Source organism: Xyrauchen texanus, chromosome 14 (genome assembly GCF_025860055.1).
Source record: "Xyrauchen texanus isolate HMW12.3.18 chromosome 14, RBS_HiC_50CHRs, whole genome shotgun sequence".
NCBI classification, from domain to species: domain Eukaryota; kingdom Metazoa; phylum Chordata; class Actinopteri; order Cypriniformes; family Catostomidae; genus Xyrauchen; species Xyrauchen texanus.
The window spans coordinates 39,949,506-39,965,750 of record NC_068289.1 but is presented as its reverse complement, the minus strand read 5'-3'; the positions used below and the strand labels follow the sequence as shown (position 1 = coordinate 39,965,750).

At 38.0% G+C, this 16,245-nt stretch overlaps 1 protein-coding gene across 1 annotated transcript in view; it reads right to left on the bottom strand.

Moving 5' to 3' along the window:
* Nucleotides 1-582: 582 nt before the first annotated feature.
* LOC127655367 (glypican-6-like) overlaps nt 583-16,245 on the bottom strand; it is a 56,980-nt gene continuing 41,317 nt past the window's right edge. The window contains exons 7-9 of the mRNA XM_052143145.1: nt 7,350-7,486; nt 5,528-5,703; nt 583-2,192 (exon numbers count right to left, since the gene is read on the bottom strand). Of these exons, the coding sequence (XP_051999105.1) occupies nt 1,996-2,192; nt 5,528-5,703; nt 7,350-7,486 (510 nt within the window). The 3' untranslated portion in view covers nt 583-1,995. The remainder of the gene's footprint in view (nt 2,193-5,527; nt 5,704-7,349; nt 7,487-16,245) is intronic.

Here is a 16,245-nt window from a genome sequence, read left to right as displayed (position 1 = left end):
CCTAACTCTAACCCCTAATCCTAACCCAACACTTAACCCAAAACCTAACTCTAACCCCCAATCCTAATCCTAACCCAACACTTACTCCAACCCCCAATCCTAATCCTAACCCAACACTTACTCCAAAACCTAACTCTAACCCCCAATCCTAATCTTAACCCAACACTTAACACAAAACCTAACTCAAACACCCAATCCTAATCCTAACCCAACACTTACCCCAAAAACTAACTCTAACCCCAATCCTAATCCAAATCCAAAATTTACCCAAAAAACCTAACACTAACCCCTAATCCTGTCCTTTATCCAACCCTTACCCCAAAAACCTACCAGTACCTCAACCTCAGTAACAGAAAATGTGGGCATTTTGCAGAACAACATGTAGTTACACAGTAAATATGTAGTCTTGTATGTATTTAATGTTAGTACTTAGTAGTTAAGGCCACCTGATTAAATAAAAAAAATATTTTCATTAACTAAAATGAGAATTAAAAATGGCAGTTTTCAAAGAAATGAAAACTAAACAAACTATAAAAGTGCAATAAATGAACAAAAACAAAGTAGAATCATGGAGAAAATTACTTTAATTGTTAAATAATCTCTCAAGACTGATTTATCTGTGTTTTCCTAAAAAAAATGAAAAAAAGGGTGAAACGTGAAAACAACCAATCACAGTTTGCCTGCATTGGTGATGTTTAGAGCATTTAAATCTGGAGGCGGGGCTCCGGATGACACTAAAATAAACCAGCACGCCAGAAAGTGCTGATGGCAAATAATGGTGCCATATGAAACAGCACAAAATAAATTGGGACCTCGTTCAATTGACCTCAAACTAAATGTCTGAATATATTTCATTTTATGAACCTCTCTCTCTCTCTCTCTCTCTCTCTCTCTCTCTCTCTCAATTATGCATTTTTTATGTACTTTAAAAATGATTTTAATTCTGAAACTTGTTCTTTTATACTGTAGGTGAGGAGTGTAAGTGGATGTTCAAACATTAGCATTTGAGTATTTCTATGTACTGTTAAATTCAACATTGTGTCTTTAATAATAAAAACCAAAAAACATTGCACATCTTAATATCAAAGTGCTCACATTACATTCTTATAAAAATCTGGAGGAAAGCAGTAAATAATCAAAATGAAATTAAATGCACATGCTTATAAGACTAATAATGAAAACAAACTCTACACTTCAAGTGCGTGCACAAAAAAGGAACAAGCGTGGCAGGACCTGCAAAGAAGAGCTTACTGAGCAATTAGGTAGCATTAAATCTTTCTAAATGTAAAAAATATATTATAACACCACTTATAATTACAGAGAAATAATTCAGTCCATTGAGACAAAAGCTCTCAAAAGTGCTCTACTGACATATACAACACAATACTGAGATGGACGACTTTCATAAGGGATCAAAAAGCAAAAACGTTAATATATAAACACTTATAGACAACAATGTGCTAATATGAGGGAGTTATGACCAAGATGCCATAGTGTTTGCTTTCCCCGAAACACTGATGTTGATACAAGTGTTACATATTACCATCCGATCCAGTTAGGTAGAAAACAAAAGATACATCAGCTCATAATACCACAAATCGATGTTTCTTTTCATGGAATGGTGTCATTATATTTACAATCATCCAACTTCTACATAGTTATAGAAACGTTCCCACAAACTGCATAGATGCTAGTGCAAATTAAAGACTAACTGTGCAAATGTTCATGACAGGCACAGTTTATGAATTTCCTACCGAAATGATTTCGAGCGATGAAAACCTGCAGGATTCTGCAAACCTAGCCTTCCTACATGCGTAGTGGTAAAACGGTTTAAAAAGAGAGGAATCTGAAATTTTAAAGTAGAGCGTCGTGCTGCGTTGAGACGAGATGATTCAAATTGCCGCTGAGTGATCTTTTATCGCTGATGGTCGCCAGTGGTCCAGTTAGAAATAAGGCATAATAAACAGCATCAGTCTCGGAGAAGCTCAGAAGACTTTATCTCCAGTGGTCTTTGAGGACCAGAACAGTGAGGAGCAGCAGTAGGAGGGTAGGTTGGATGGTCGAAGCAGAAGATGACGCTTCTTCACCCGTCTCTGCTTCCTGAAACGGAGTTTCTGTGACGATGGAGTTTGATTCTGTGACGCTTGTCTCAGTGCAACCGCTGCCACTGCCCGAACCACTGCTCTCGTCATCTGAGATGGGACAGTAGGGACAGGAGAGGGGTTGTGTTTATGACTTGTTTACAAGGTACCGGGTTAATGCTCATATGTGGAGTCTATACCAGTGGTTTTCAAACCCTGGGTCGCGACCCAGAGAATTAAAAAATGGGTCGCCAGTGGTTTAAAATTAAAAAAAGAAAAAAAAAAATTCGTTTTTTAATAATATTAATATTAATAATAATAAATAAATAAATAATCCACATGTCACTTGACCGGCTGACCGACCTACTCGTAACCCTAGGCAACACAAAACAAAACAAAAAACCTTGTGCGCAGTGTTGTTGATATGCAGCCATTTTATTTTATTTTCCCATGAGATGATGAAAATATTCGGTACCGTGAAATTAGTAGCCCGTAATGAATTTATTTTATGCTGAACATGAGCAAACCAAAGTCAAAAACCATTTATGATTTTTTTCACAAGAAAAAGAGGGTCAGAGACCGAGACCCCTTTAAATGAAGCAGCAGAAAACGCGGTCAACCATCAAACCCTGCCGCGAACAGCGGAGATCAGCAGGGAAGATAATGAAGGCGATGCATGTCAACAGAGTAGCAGTACTTTCCCAGCAAAGAAAAAGCAGAAACCCGGAGTAAGGCCATATAAAGATGATTTTTTGAAGTTTGGGTTTGTCAACTGTTCGGACGCAGTCCATGCAGCAATACCAATGTGCGTAATATGCGGTGAAAAGTTGGCAAAATATGATAATAAAATAGTCAACTAATATAAAAATCACACTGCTCTGTTAAAATAGTCAGTAGTAGGCCTACAATTCGTAGCCTACTATTCAGCGTAAGCACGTACCGCTCCACGTGATGTTTCCAAGCACATTTTTGCGCATGTGAAAAGGATGATTTTTTTCCTGTTGATATTGCAACGTGATTCTAATGAGAGAGTTACGTGAGCATAATGCCCCTTACTTTTACTTTCGCTTTAAATTATTTAGTTTTGGCTTGTTTAAAGTTATTATTATTTTTTAATTCTTGTTCTGTTCTGTATATAATGAATATTACATTTAAAGAGTTTGTTGTGGAATATGTTTTGTGTATTTTTAAGCATGCAGCAAACGATAGGCTATTAATTGGTTAACATTCCTGTATGTAGGCCTATAGCTTGATCAAATTATTTCAGAATCGACTCAATCGCGTCAAGGATCAGCAAGTGCACGTGCATCATCAAAAGTGGTTAAAAAAGTGCTTTTTGTTCTGCGCACAAGCCTATGGGTCGCGTCAAAAAAAATTTTTAAAAAAGGGTCCCTCTTGAAAAAGTTTGAAAACCACTGGTCTATACCATTCACAACTACAGCCGTGGCCAAAAGTATTGGCAGTAACATACAGGCATAAACTAAACAACAAGACAAAGGCATTTATTGGCAAAAAACATTCAATTTATGCAAAAAGTCGATATTTCAGTGTTGACCCTTGTTCTTCATAACATATGCAATTCGCTCTGGCATGCTGGATATCAGCTTCTGGGCCAAATCCTGACTGATGGAGATCCATTCTTGCCTTATTAGTGCTTGGAGTTGATCACAGTTTGTGGGCTTCTGCTTGTCCACTCCCCTTTTAAGGATTGACCACAGGTTCTCTATGGGATTAAGATCCGGGGAGTTGCCTGGCCACGGATCCAAAATTTCAATGTAATGATCTCCGAGCCACTTCATTATCACTCTTGCCTTGTGACATGGTGCTTCATCATGCTGGAAAATGGACAAATCATCACCAAATTGCTCCTCGATTGTTGGGAGAACTTGCTCTTGCAGGACGTTCATTCTTTATTCATGGCTGTGTTTTTGTGCAGGATTGTGAGCGAGCCCACTCCCTGTGATGAAAAGCTCAGGATGCTTCACTGTTGGCACGACACAGCACTCATGGTAGCGTTCAGCTTTCTTCTCCGGATTATCGATTTTCCAGATGTCTCAAACAGTCGGGAGTGGGCTTCATCAGAGAACACAACTTTACACCAGTCTTCTGCTGTCCAATCCTTGTACATCCGGCAGAATTTCAGTCTGTCCTTGCTGTTTGTCTTGGAGAGAAGTGGCTTCTTGGCTGCCCTTCTTGACACCAGGCCATTGTCCAAAAGTCTTCGCCTCACTGTGTGTGCAGATGCACTCACACCAACCTGCTGCCAATATTGAGATCTGCACTGGTGGTGACACAATCCCGTAGCGGACTCCTCAGGAGGAGACGGTCCTGGCGCTTGCTGGACACTCTGGGACGTCCTGAAGCATTCTTCACTGCAGTTGAACCTCTCTCCTTGAAGTTCTTGATGATCCGGTAAATGGCTCTTTCAGGTGCAATATTCTTTGCAGCAATTTCCTTGCATGTGATGCCATTTTGATGCAAAGCGATGATGGCTGCATGTCTTTCTTTAGGGGTAACCGTCGCTAACAAGAACACAATGATTGAAGCACTTCATCCCTCCTTTTATAGCAATCAGTCTGCTCTTGTAATCCAATCAGAGTGATAGAGTGATGTCACCTGACTTTTACTCGTTCACACTTTCCCAGGTGCTGCTGATATGATTAGTGAAATCATGTTAGCTGGTCATTTTGTGCCAGGGCCAAAAAACGTATTTGGGATTTTGTGATTAAGTGGCCAATGAAGCTTTTTGCAATTATTTAAAATGCATCTGATCACTCACAATAATCTAGAAACAATGTGAATCAACACCACATCAACTGAAGCAGAAAACTTTATGCAACTTTATGTCAAAATGTATGCGACTGCCAATACATTTGGCCACGGCTGTAGGGTTGTACTTGGCGAAGACTTTAATTCACTTTTTTAAATGATACACATTAATGGAATATTTATCTAATAAATGGTCCTAAAAATAAATCTATAAATGTTACCAAAAACAGCATTGATTTCGTTTGTCTTTTTGTTAGGTGAAGGGGAGATCGGGAGTTGTTGTGACACAAAGTTCATTTCTTCATGGCAACATAAAAAAAAAGCTATTAAACATTTTTATTGCCCCCAAGGAAAAAGATATGGTTCATCGAACAGACTTTGATATTTTGTGCCAGTTTGCTCAATTAGCGGGGCATGTTGTCACACTATATGGGGAAAGTTGTCACAATAGCACATTGAACGGGACATCTTTCCTCATCACAACCACCGAAACAAAATCTACATCTCTCTTTAAATTTACGTCTGCATTAAACAGCATATTACAGGCTTTCAGCAAAGTGTAAAAAGTAAAACAATAATTAAGAGGCACACAACGATTCATGAAACAACAAAAATATGATGATAGTTGAAATTGACTTTAAAGAGTAGAAGTCATAAAAATGAGTATAGTGACTTACTTGAATCCTGAAAGAAGATGTCCTTTCCATCATAGGCGTTCTTCAGTTTGTTGGTCATGACTCTTAGAGCCATAATCTGCTGTCGAATCAGAGTGTCCGGTCTGGTTACATCAACCCTGACCTCTGGATTGTTCACTTGCTGGGTCAGTCCATCTGTATGAACCTCAGGGACGTATCTGGAAACAATAAGAGTGTAGTTTTAGATGTCCCTTTCTGATTCTCCGTTCTATTTGGAAATGTTCGGCAATCGATGAATCAGTCACAGTTATACAGACGTCCCACATTAAACCTGGTGTTAATGTGCACGATAATCAGACCCACTGTAACAACATATTGCAACATGATGATGGCAAGCATCTTTCAGATTTAGAATATTACCTCTACAAACCCATTAAACAATTTAATTTGCACATTTCTGTATAAAAACTGGATGTACATACAGTATAATATTCATCTATACAACACAGAAATACAGCAGCTAGACACACAATTACACAATATATCATGAAAGGCACATTGTGTGTGTGTGTGTGTATGTATATGTGTGTGTGTGTATGTATATGTGTGTGAGTGTGTGTGTGTGTGTGTGTGGGAGTGTGTATGTGTTTGTGTGTGTACGTGTGTGAGTGTTTATGTGTGTCTGTGTGTATGTATATGTGTGTATGTGTGTGAGTGTGTATGTGGGTGGGTGAGTGTGTAAGTATGTATGTGGGTGTGAGTGTGTTTGTGTGTGTATGTGTGTGAGTGTGTGTGTTTTTGTGAATTACAAATTAGTAATTACAAGGGTATTATGCTATAAATGTGCTTTATGAGGACATAGACTAGTGTCCCCATAATTCAAATCGCTTAAAAATCATACTAAACAATGTTTTATTGAAAATGTAAAAATGCAGAAAGTTTTCTGTGAGGGTTAGGTTTAGGGGTAGGGTTAGGTTTAGAGGATAGAATCTATAGTTTATACAGTATAAAAACCATTATGTCTATGGAAAGTCCTCATAATGATTGGTAGACCAACATGTGTGTATATGTGTGTGTGTGTGTATGTATATGTGTGTGAGTGTGTATGTGGGTGGGTGAGTGTGTATGTGTGTAAGTATGTATGTGTTTGTGTGTGTATGTGTGTGAGTGTGTATGTGTGTGTGTGTGTGAGTGTGTATGTGTGTATGTATGTGTTTGTGTGTGTATGTGTGTGAGTGTACATGTGTGTGTATGTGTGTGTGTGTAACTATGTATGTGTTTGTGTGTGTATGTGAGTGTATATGTGTGTGTGCGTGTGTGAGTGTATATGTGTGTGTGTGTATGTGTGTGAGTGTGTATGTGGGTGGGTGAGTGTGTATGTGTGTAAGTATGTATGTGTTTGTGTGTGTATGTGTGTGAGTGTGTATGTGGGTGGGTGAGTGTGTGTGTGTAAGTATGTGTGTGAGTATGTATGTATGTATGTATGTATGTTTGCAAGTGTTTGTGTATGTGTATATGTATGCATGTATGTGAGCGTGTGTGTGTGTAAGCATGTGTGTGTGTATGTGTGTGTGTGTGTGTGTGTGTGAGTGTGTATGTGTGTGTGAGTGTGTGAGTGTGTGTGTGTATGTGCGTGTGTGTTTGTGAGTGTGTATGTGTGTGTGTGAATACCTATTCATAAATATAGCTTTGCTTCTGAAAAGCTACTTGATTTAAAAACTAGTGGATCGACCACCTCACTACTCAGAAATGTAGATAAGCTATTAGCTTTGGTATTTGTAGTGAAGCTACTGCCCATCACTGCTGTTAATCCATAAATCAACAGCACGACAGATGATCCCTTACATTAATGCACCGTTGTTACCTGCCCTTGGAAATGCCGTTCCAGCAGTCGTCCTCAACTCCGTCTGCTGCTGCCACATGTTCCTCCTGACATATGGATTCTGGGAGTGATGACCAGAACTTCCTGAACTGCCTCAACTTCTCCTTCATGTCAATCACCTGTATGACGACATATTGATTCAAATAAATAGTCGTGCACTTAAAGTGATAGTTTACCCAAAATGGAAATTCGGTCATCACTTACTCATCCTCATGTTGTTCTAAACCCGTATTATTTCATGTCACCAGAATAGGGAATGATGAGGCTCAGGACTCGATTGCAGAGATTCAAAAAACAAGGAATTTATTTATATACAAAAACAAATAAAAAAACAAACCAAAACTCCCACAAGGGGGAAAACAAACAAACAACCCTGTAGGGGAGAATGAATAATCCAGGGCTGAGTGTAACTAAAATAAATGACTGACGCTGGACGCTGTAGACTTTAGCCTCATTGTTAGCGCACCCGCCTCTTATGCCAGAGATGCCGGTTCGAGTCCCGTACGGAGCAGGTAGAACAGGAGCGTCACATTAGCATGCTAAACACATGCTGGTTGGAAGCACTACAGAGTGTACTTTAGTAACTATGCTATGATTAGCACAACGTTGGCTCAAGGAAGCAAGCAATCAATTTCATGAGTGACATCTATCTGTCCTCATCGTTAGCTCAAGATCCACTCTTCAACGTAATGTAACCCCCAAAACACCAACATAACAGACCTCTTCTAAAGATCAACAAAACATTCAACACTAACAAGTGTGCCCTTTTATATTCATCTCATAAAATAACACTTCATTTCAACATTTACTCTCCCTATCGAGTCCCATGCAAAGCATGCTGGGAAATGGAAATCCCCTGAGCAGTTTGATCAATGCAACATATAGTATTTATGTTGTCCCAACTCAAATGGATTAAGTAAACTTCCGTTTTACACATTTAAATGGATAGAACGCAATGAAATGAAGTTGTGACAAAACGTTCTAAAATTGTGTTGCTTTAGTTCCTTTTGCAATAAAATGGGTTTTTCCTGTTGACTCTAATTGCCCGTGCTAATCAAGTAAACTTACAACTAGTTACAACAAATACAACATGTTCAATGTGCATCTCTCTTTACTTTGACCCTCCTATGATAGTTTTATGATCGATGAATCAATATTTAACATTTAATAAAAATGTAAGTTTCCTTAATCTGAGCAGTACAAGACTTGGTGACTTTTCCTCCTTTAGCCATCTGAAAACTGTCTAAGTGGTTGAAAAAAAAACAAGTGAGACACCTTTTGTATTCACGGTCAAATTTGACCGACCATTGAAAATGAATCGGAAAGACTAAAAAACAGAAACAAATTTTAATGTAATACAATCAATAAATCGCCACAATGTAGACAAAAAAAAAAAAAGACTCTGAAACATCCTCAGTGCAACACACACACACACACACACACACACACACACACACACACACACACACACACACACACACACACTCACTCACTCACTCACTCACTCACTCAAACTCACGCACACACCCACTCACTCTCTCACACACAAACTCACTCTCTCACTCACTCTCTCACTCACTCACCCACCCACACACACACAAACTCACACTCACACTCACACCCACTCACTCTCTCACTCTCTCTCTCACTCACAAATTCACATTCTCTCTCTCTCTCTCTCTCTCTCTCACTCACTCACTCACTCACTCACTCACTCACTCACTCACTCACTCACCCACCCACACACAAACTCACTCACTCACTCACTCACTCACTCACTCACTCACTCACTCACCCACACACACACACACAAACTCACTCACTCACTCACTTTATATCCAATTTATATCACATTCATGTTTCAACTTAGAGAAATGTAGGTTCTGATTTCTTTTTTAATTGCTTATTTCTTTATGCAAATTAATAGTACAATTTAAAAATGTACATTTAAATAAGATACAAATAGCATAAAATCCTGTTCTTACTTCATGGAAGAGAAAATTGTATCATTATTATCAAAAAAACTGACCATGAATACCAAAGGAAGGCTGCCATTTCTGAATACATAGGAGGGATACATGGATTTGGAAAGCGTTGGAAGTGAGTCTGAGAGAGATATATTGCACAAGGGCTGACAGTGACCTCCAGCATAAAAGAACTACTGTAGATAAAGTTCAACAGATCACTAAATGCCAGTGAGATTGAGCAAGAGAGACTGGGATATATAAACAGGAGTGACAGAAATACAGTATATCTTCCGTATATCATATATATGGCCATTATGCAGCTTGTAAAGCTACAGTCTTCATGTTTTTACATTAACATTTACATCTATGCATTTAAAAGAAAAATATGCATAACTACCCAAATACCCAAAACTCCAGCACGGGCCAGTAATACATTGCACACATAGACCAGAACATTCATCGTGGCTGTCTGAATTTATCAACGTATGTCCTCTAGCATGGTCAGATGACATTATACTGTTGAAGTTTCTCTGCATTGGCCGATTTGCCTTCAGGCTACAAGTACGGAAACTAATTTGGAAATAAAGAGGAATCAAAGGATGCTCTATTATGCTTCTGGAGGAATCGCCGTCAAAACCTTCTCTCTGGATGATCTTCCTGGTCTCTTGAGGAACAAAGATGTCTTATCAAAATAAAGGCAACGCTCATTATTAGCTAGTTGGCAATACAATGTTTTCATACTTCAGCTATTCTTGATTCTTCACACAGCTCCATTTCAAACGTGATAATACACGAAACCACAACCAAATCTTTACAGCTACAAAATAGGCACTTCAGAGATTGTCTACCTAAAGCTACTTCAGATGTCCTGGTCAAAGTTGGTGTAGTTGGTATAGGCCTGTTAGCCTCTGGTAGATGATGGAACTACACCTTTATGGGGCAAAAACATGCATCTTTCTCCATTGACGGCCGTTCAAAAGCAGCCGTATATTATTAGTTTAAGAGATTGTATAGTATGGGATATTTCAACTAATAGACCTCAAGAAATGTGTTATGTATATAAATTTGACATTTTTATTCTAGCAATGACTTATAACTTTAAGAGATTGAGTAGTATGAGATATCTTAAGTAAAAGTAGAAAAAAAAATCGAGAAATGTATTGTTAAAAATACCTTAGAAATGTGTTATTCTTGACATTATTTATGACTCTGATGCATGTTTGGGATGCCGTCTGCCATTTTTCACACTCAAATTTAAAAGCTCACAATTCACACATGTTAACTAATTACAAAACAATTGGCCTAATTTATAAAATTAAAAAAAGACTCCAATTACTCATAAATAATATTATATGTGTTTATAATATTATGATAAAAAACCGATAAAAAAACAAAATCTTTTGTTTTTTTGTCCTAACTTTAAAAAATGCAACATAATTGACTATACAGTCACGTTCCTTAGAATGAGAGCTTTCATTTGATATATGACATTTACAGTATGTGCTATGATGAAGGACTTTTATTTTTATATAAATATTCCTACTCCATTACCTCTAGGGGGCGCTCATTTTCAACACAAATGTTTTGAGGCCTCATTTTTTATTTTAAGTAACATAGAATCTGAACTTTTCAATCAATTCTGCATTTAAGTCTTCAAATGATACCTCACATGCCTGAATAATGTATACTTTGAATTTAACCTTTTAAGTAAAAATTTTCGCAATATAGCGCCCCCCTTTGGACTCGCCGGCGGGTGGTATAGCATGTGATATTTCAACTAAAAGACCTTGTATATAGGTAAAGAATCATGTGTTATGAATAAAAATACATTTGTTATTCTTGCCATGATTTATAACATTAAGTGATTTTGCAGTATGATGTATTTCAAGTAAAAGTTAAACAAAAATCCCAAATGTGTTCTTATGTATAAAGTATTTATACTGCAAAATTCAATTATATTTTCAACACCATATTTATTTATTGATTATTATTTAAATATTTTTCTTTTATTAATATCTTTATTTTCAATATAAAAAATGATATATACATTTAAAAAAAAAAAAAAATATATATATATATATATATTTAATTATTAACTAATTTTAATTACCAAAAATATAATGTTTAACTGTGTTCCACACATGATTTCCCCATTTAATTTTTTTTTTTTAAATTCCTTTAAATGGTGACACTAGACCTCATTCAGGGTAGCACCATATTTAACTTTTGACAGGAATAAAAATGAGGCTGTGAGGGACAGAATTACAGTCAGGGCCGGACTGGGAAGAGAAATCGGCCCGCGATTCGCTGTTTCATTCGCGGTGCCGTTTTGTGATCTGTTCTGCATAACGCAGCCCATAACAGGCCCATTCGCAACCGACCTGCTCGTTCTCCCGATGGCCAGTCTGCCCCCGATCAGCCCCAAAGTGCATCGGCCCACCGGGAAAAACCCCGGTATAACAGATTACCAGTCCAGCCCTGATTACAGTGTTTTCAATGGCATGCTGTATAAACGTATAAATGTTTCACAACTCATGTTTTCTGGAGTGTTCAGTCTACTGAAAGTTTTTGTCCAGTGTATAATCATCTGAACAATCAACACCAATTTAAACATCAGTACCCTTTCAGAGTGATAATGAAAATAGAGCAGCACAAGGGTCATGCACTTCTGGGGCTATATGCTGGAAATACATAGGAATGTCTTCTGTACATTAACATGGTCAATGGGCTCAAGGCCAGACTATGAAGCAATTGATAAAAGCAAAGAGAAAATTCTTGATTCACTTGTTCAAGCCCACACCCACACTAAGATCAATACCAGCTTTACATGCTAATGTGGATCTGTATGCCAATAGCTGCTCCAGCATCCTTTCTGAATAACTAAACATGAGTTTGGATCATTCTGGAAGCACACTGACAACTTTTTGGCTGATTGCAGACTCTGTTTGTCAGGCTGCAATCAGCAAAGCACAAAATATGCAATCTAGCTTTGCCATGTTTATTTTTGTGTGGTTTATCTTGTAAGTGATAATTATATTCATGCACAATCTATAATGAATATCTGTCTGCTTTGAGCTTGAGTAAATAAAGCCATGACCAAAATAAAACATGAATGACCAGAACTGTTCCACAATATATATATATATATATATCCAGCATAGTGGCAGGGCAGAGGGCGGGGCCAGGCCGTGATTCTGCACACCCGGCCCCTATCAGGCTAATTAAGCATCCGAGAGTGATAAAGGCCGACCCGAGACAGCAGTGCGACAGAGAGATTTATGGGCAGCTGTCCAACACCTGTGTGTGTTTGTCTTCGGTCGGCCTCTATCCCTCTCGGAGGCTCAATTAGCCCGATTAGGGGCCAGGTGTGTGGAATCACGAGAGGTGCGTGTTTAAGAGCTCGAGACAGGTCTGTGAGTAAAAGCGCACGTGCTTTGTCCTCGCGCTGCTCTGTCCATTGAGCCGTGTCAACCTACAGAGTCATACAGGTGCATTAGCGGAGGTTGTGACTTCGTCTGTGTATTTGACGCTGCTAAACCAGATACTTCAGATGTGTCACTAGACTTTAGATAAGACGATCCGCGGTACAAATACAAACCAAACCGTATAACGAGTCAGTCTAGATAAACGTTTGAACACAAACAGGAACTTGATGATAGATTTGATTAACGTGACTGATAAACGCCCCCCATTTGTAATCTAATGCCCCCCCTCCTCCCCTCTTTGAGAGCAAATTTCTACTTTCCTCTCAGCGCCCCCCTGACATCCTTTGCACACCCACTAGGGGGCAGTACCGCCCCCGTTGAGAACCCCTGCATTAGAGGCACAAATACAGTGTTTCTGTTCTGTTATATTATTTTTTATTTAACATTAAATTAGCATGAAAAGCAGGTCATTTTAAACACATCAAAAGCCCCCCTTTTAAAACTGTCATTTTAAGAATTTTTTTGTCAGATTTAAAATTGTAAATATTCAACAATGTTATAATTGTGAGATATACATTATATTTTAATTGGTCTATTATATAGATCATTATTATATACCATTATATTATTATAAATGATTATTGTATATATATACATACACTCACCTAAAGGATTATTAGGAACACCATACTAATACTGTGTTTGACCCCCTTTCGCCTTCAGAACTGCCTTAATTCTACGTGGCATTGATTCAACAAGGTGCTGAAAGCATTCTTTAGAAATGTTGGCCCATATTGATAGGATAGCATCTTGCAGTTGATGGAGATTTGTGGGATGCACATCCAGGGCACGAAGCTCCTGTTCCACCACATCCCAAAGATGCTCTGTTGGGTTGAGATCTGTTGACTGTGGGGGCCATTTTAGTACAGTGAACTCATTGTCATGTTCAAGAAACCAATTTGAAATGATTCGAGCTTTGTGACATGGTGCATTATCCTGCTGGAAGTAGCCATCAGAGGATGGGTACATGGTGGCCATAAAGGGATGGACATGGTCAGAAACAATGCTCAGGTAGGCCGTGGCATTTAAACGATGCCCAATTGGCACTTAGGGGCCTAAAGTGTGCCAAGAAAACATCCCCCACACCATTACACCACCACCACCAGCCTGCACAGTGGTAACAAGGCATGATGGATCCATGTTCTCATTCTGTTTACGCCAAATTCTGACTCTACCATCTGAATGTCTCAACAGAAATCGAGACTCATCAGACCAGGCAACATTTTTCCAGTCTTCAACTGTCCAATTTTGGTGAGCTCTTTTAGCCTCTTTTTCCTATTTGTAGTGGAGATGAGTGGTACCCGGTGGGGTCTTCTGCTGTTGTAGCCCATCCGCCTCAAGGTTGTGCGTGTTGTGGCTTCACAAATGCTTTGCTGCATACCTCGGTTGTAACGAGTGGTTATTTCAGGCAAAGTTGCTCTTCTATCAGCTTGAATCAGTCGGCCCATTCTCCTCTGACCTCTAGCATCAACAAGGCATTTTCAGCCCACAGGACTGCCGCGATACTGGATGTTTTTCCCTTTTCACACCATTCTTTGTAAACCCTAGAAATGGTTGTGCGTGAAAATCCCAGTAACTGAGCAGATTGTGAAATACTCAGACCGGCCCGTCTGGCACCAACAACCATGCCACGCTCAAAATTGCTTAAATCACCTTTCTTTCCCATTCTGACATTCAGTTTGGAGTTCAGGAGATTGTCTTGACCAGGACCACACCCCTAAATGCATTGAAGCAACTGCCATGTGATTGGTTGATTAGATAATTGCATTAATGAGAAATTGAACAGGTGTTCCTAATAATCCTTTAGGTGACTGTATATAGTCATTTTCATAGTTGTTAAATGTTATGTTATGTATAATAATTACATATAACATTATTATTTAACATGCAATATATAATAATTATTAACCAGTCTAAATTAGCAAAAAAATAAATAACATTTTCAGCTGTGTCCCATGCGTGATTTTCACCCTTGATAAAAAAAATAAATAAAAAAAAAATATATATATATTCCTTAAATTTCCTCAACATACTTTTGATCCGTTCTACAGCACGATGGGAATACAATGAAATTAACTATCCATTTTCACAATTTATTGTATAATATATAATATAAAACGATTTTTTTCAATAACTTCAAACAATGTATCAAACAGTTTCATTTATATAGTTTCATTTAACCATTGAGGCATATTTGATCAATTTTGCCTATATATTTCATATGTTCATTTAATGCTTGTTGCAAGAAATGAACTAAATCACACAAATCTGGACGTTAAACGGTTATATATATATATATATATATATATATATATATATATATATATAAAATTTAATAGAAAACAAAACACCTCATATAATCTTTAGTTTTTGAGTTTGTGTGAAGGCAAAAATAAATAAATAAATATTGGTAGATGCAATACTGACTAAATCCATGTAAACAATGCAAGAACGATTTTCCAAAATAAATTCCAAAACAAGTCTGGCCTCTGTGACTCTGTTGAAAACAAGCCGTTGTAAATGTTTATAGTGACATCAGGAACGGATAGATTCTGTTTCTTCAGCTTTCCTGACGTGAGGCGCCAAATTGGCAGCACAGATCTGGATTTGAGCCTCTGAGATACAATGAGCCGTCATGCACAATTCATTTCCACCTCTATAACACCGTTAGGACGAGCAGCAGAAGCACTCATGAGGTCAGCGTAATGGATCCAAACGCATCGGGTTGCATAAACCGAGAGCAATTTATCATGCCGCGGCTAAATGATCCAAATGATTAAATCAGTGCAACTGCTCGAGTTTCCCATTGAGCTACAAGCAAGACTCCATATCAAACAGCGTGAGCGTTTATTAATAAGGCTGACAAATGCTAATCTGTAACATCCAATGCACTTTTATTTATTTTATTAGTTTTGCAGTACGAGTGTGTTATGAAAGAGACATTTTAATAGTTCCATTTCAATGAATCAATTTAAAACTCTTGTTTGCATCAAAGAGGCCTGTAATGCCAAGAGAGAGCTATCTAACAACACTGATTGGCTGATAGCCCCAAAAAGGCACACAGTGACCAATTTAAGTCCATTTCACACTTTTAACTAGGCCTACAAAAAATGGCAAAACATTTACGCTACTATAATACAAAGAAATATTAGTAATTTACATGTTGCTTCCAAACTATTTGAATGCACTGATACTTTGGAAAAGCTGAAAATCAATTTCCAAAGCCGCCATCATAAGCGAAATGGTAATGCTTAGTAATGGACATTTTGACTACTATTTTAATGTGAATAAATACAGGTACATTTCTATTTGCAATATTATTTGTACTTCAGACCTTTCTTTGTTTGGACAAGAAAACTAGCCTCATACCATTCAATGCACATTTGGTTTTGCGCCTTTGAAAATGGGTCAATGTGACAATTTATA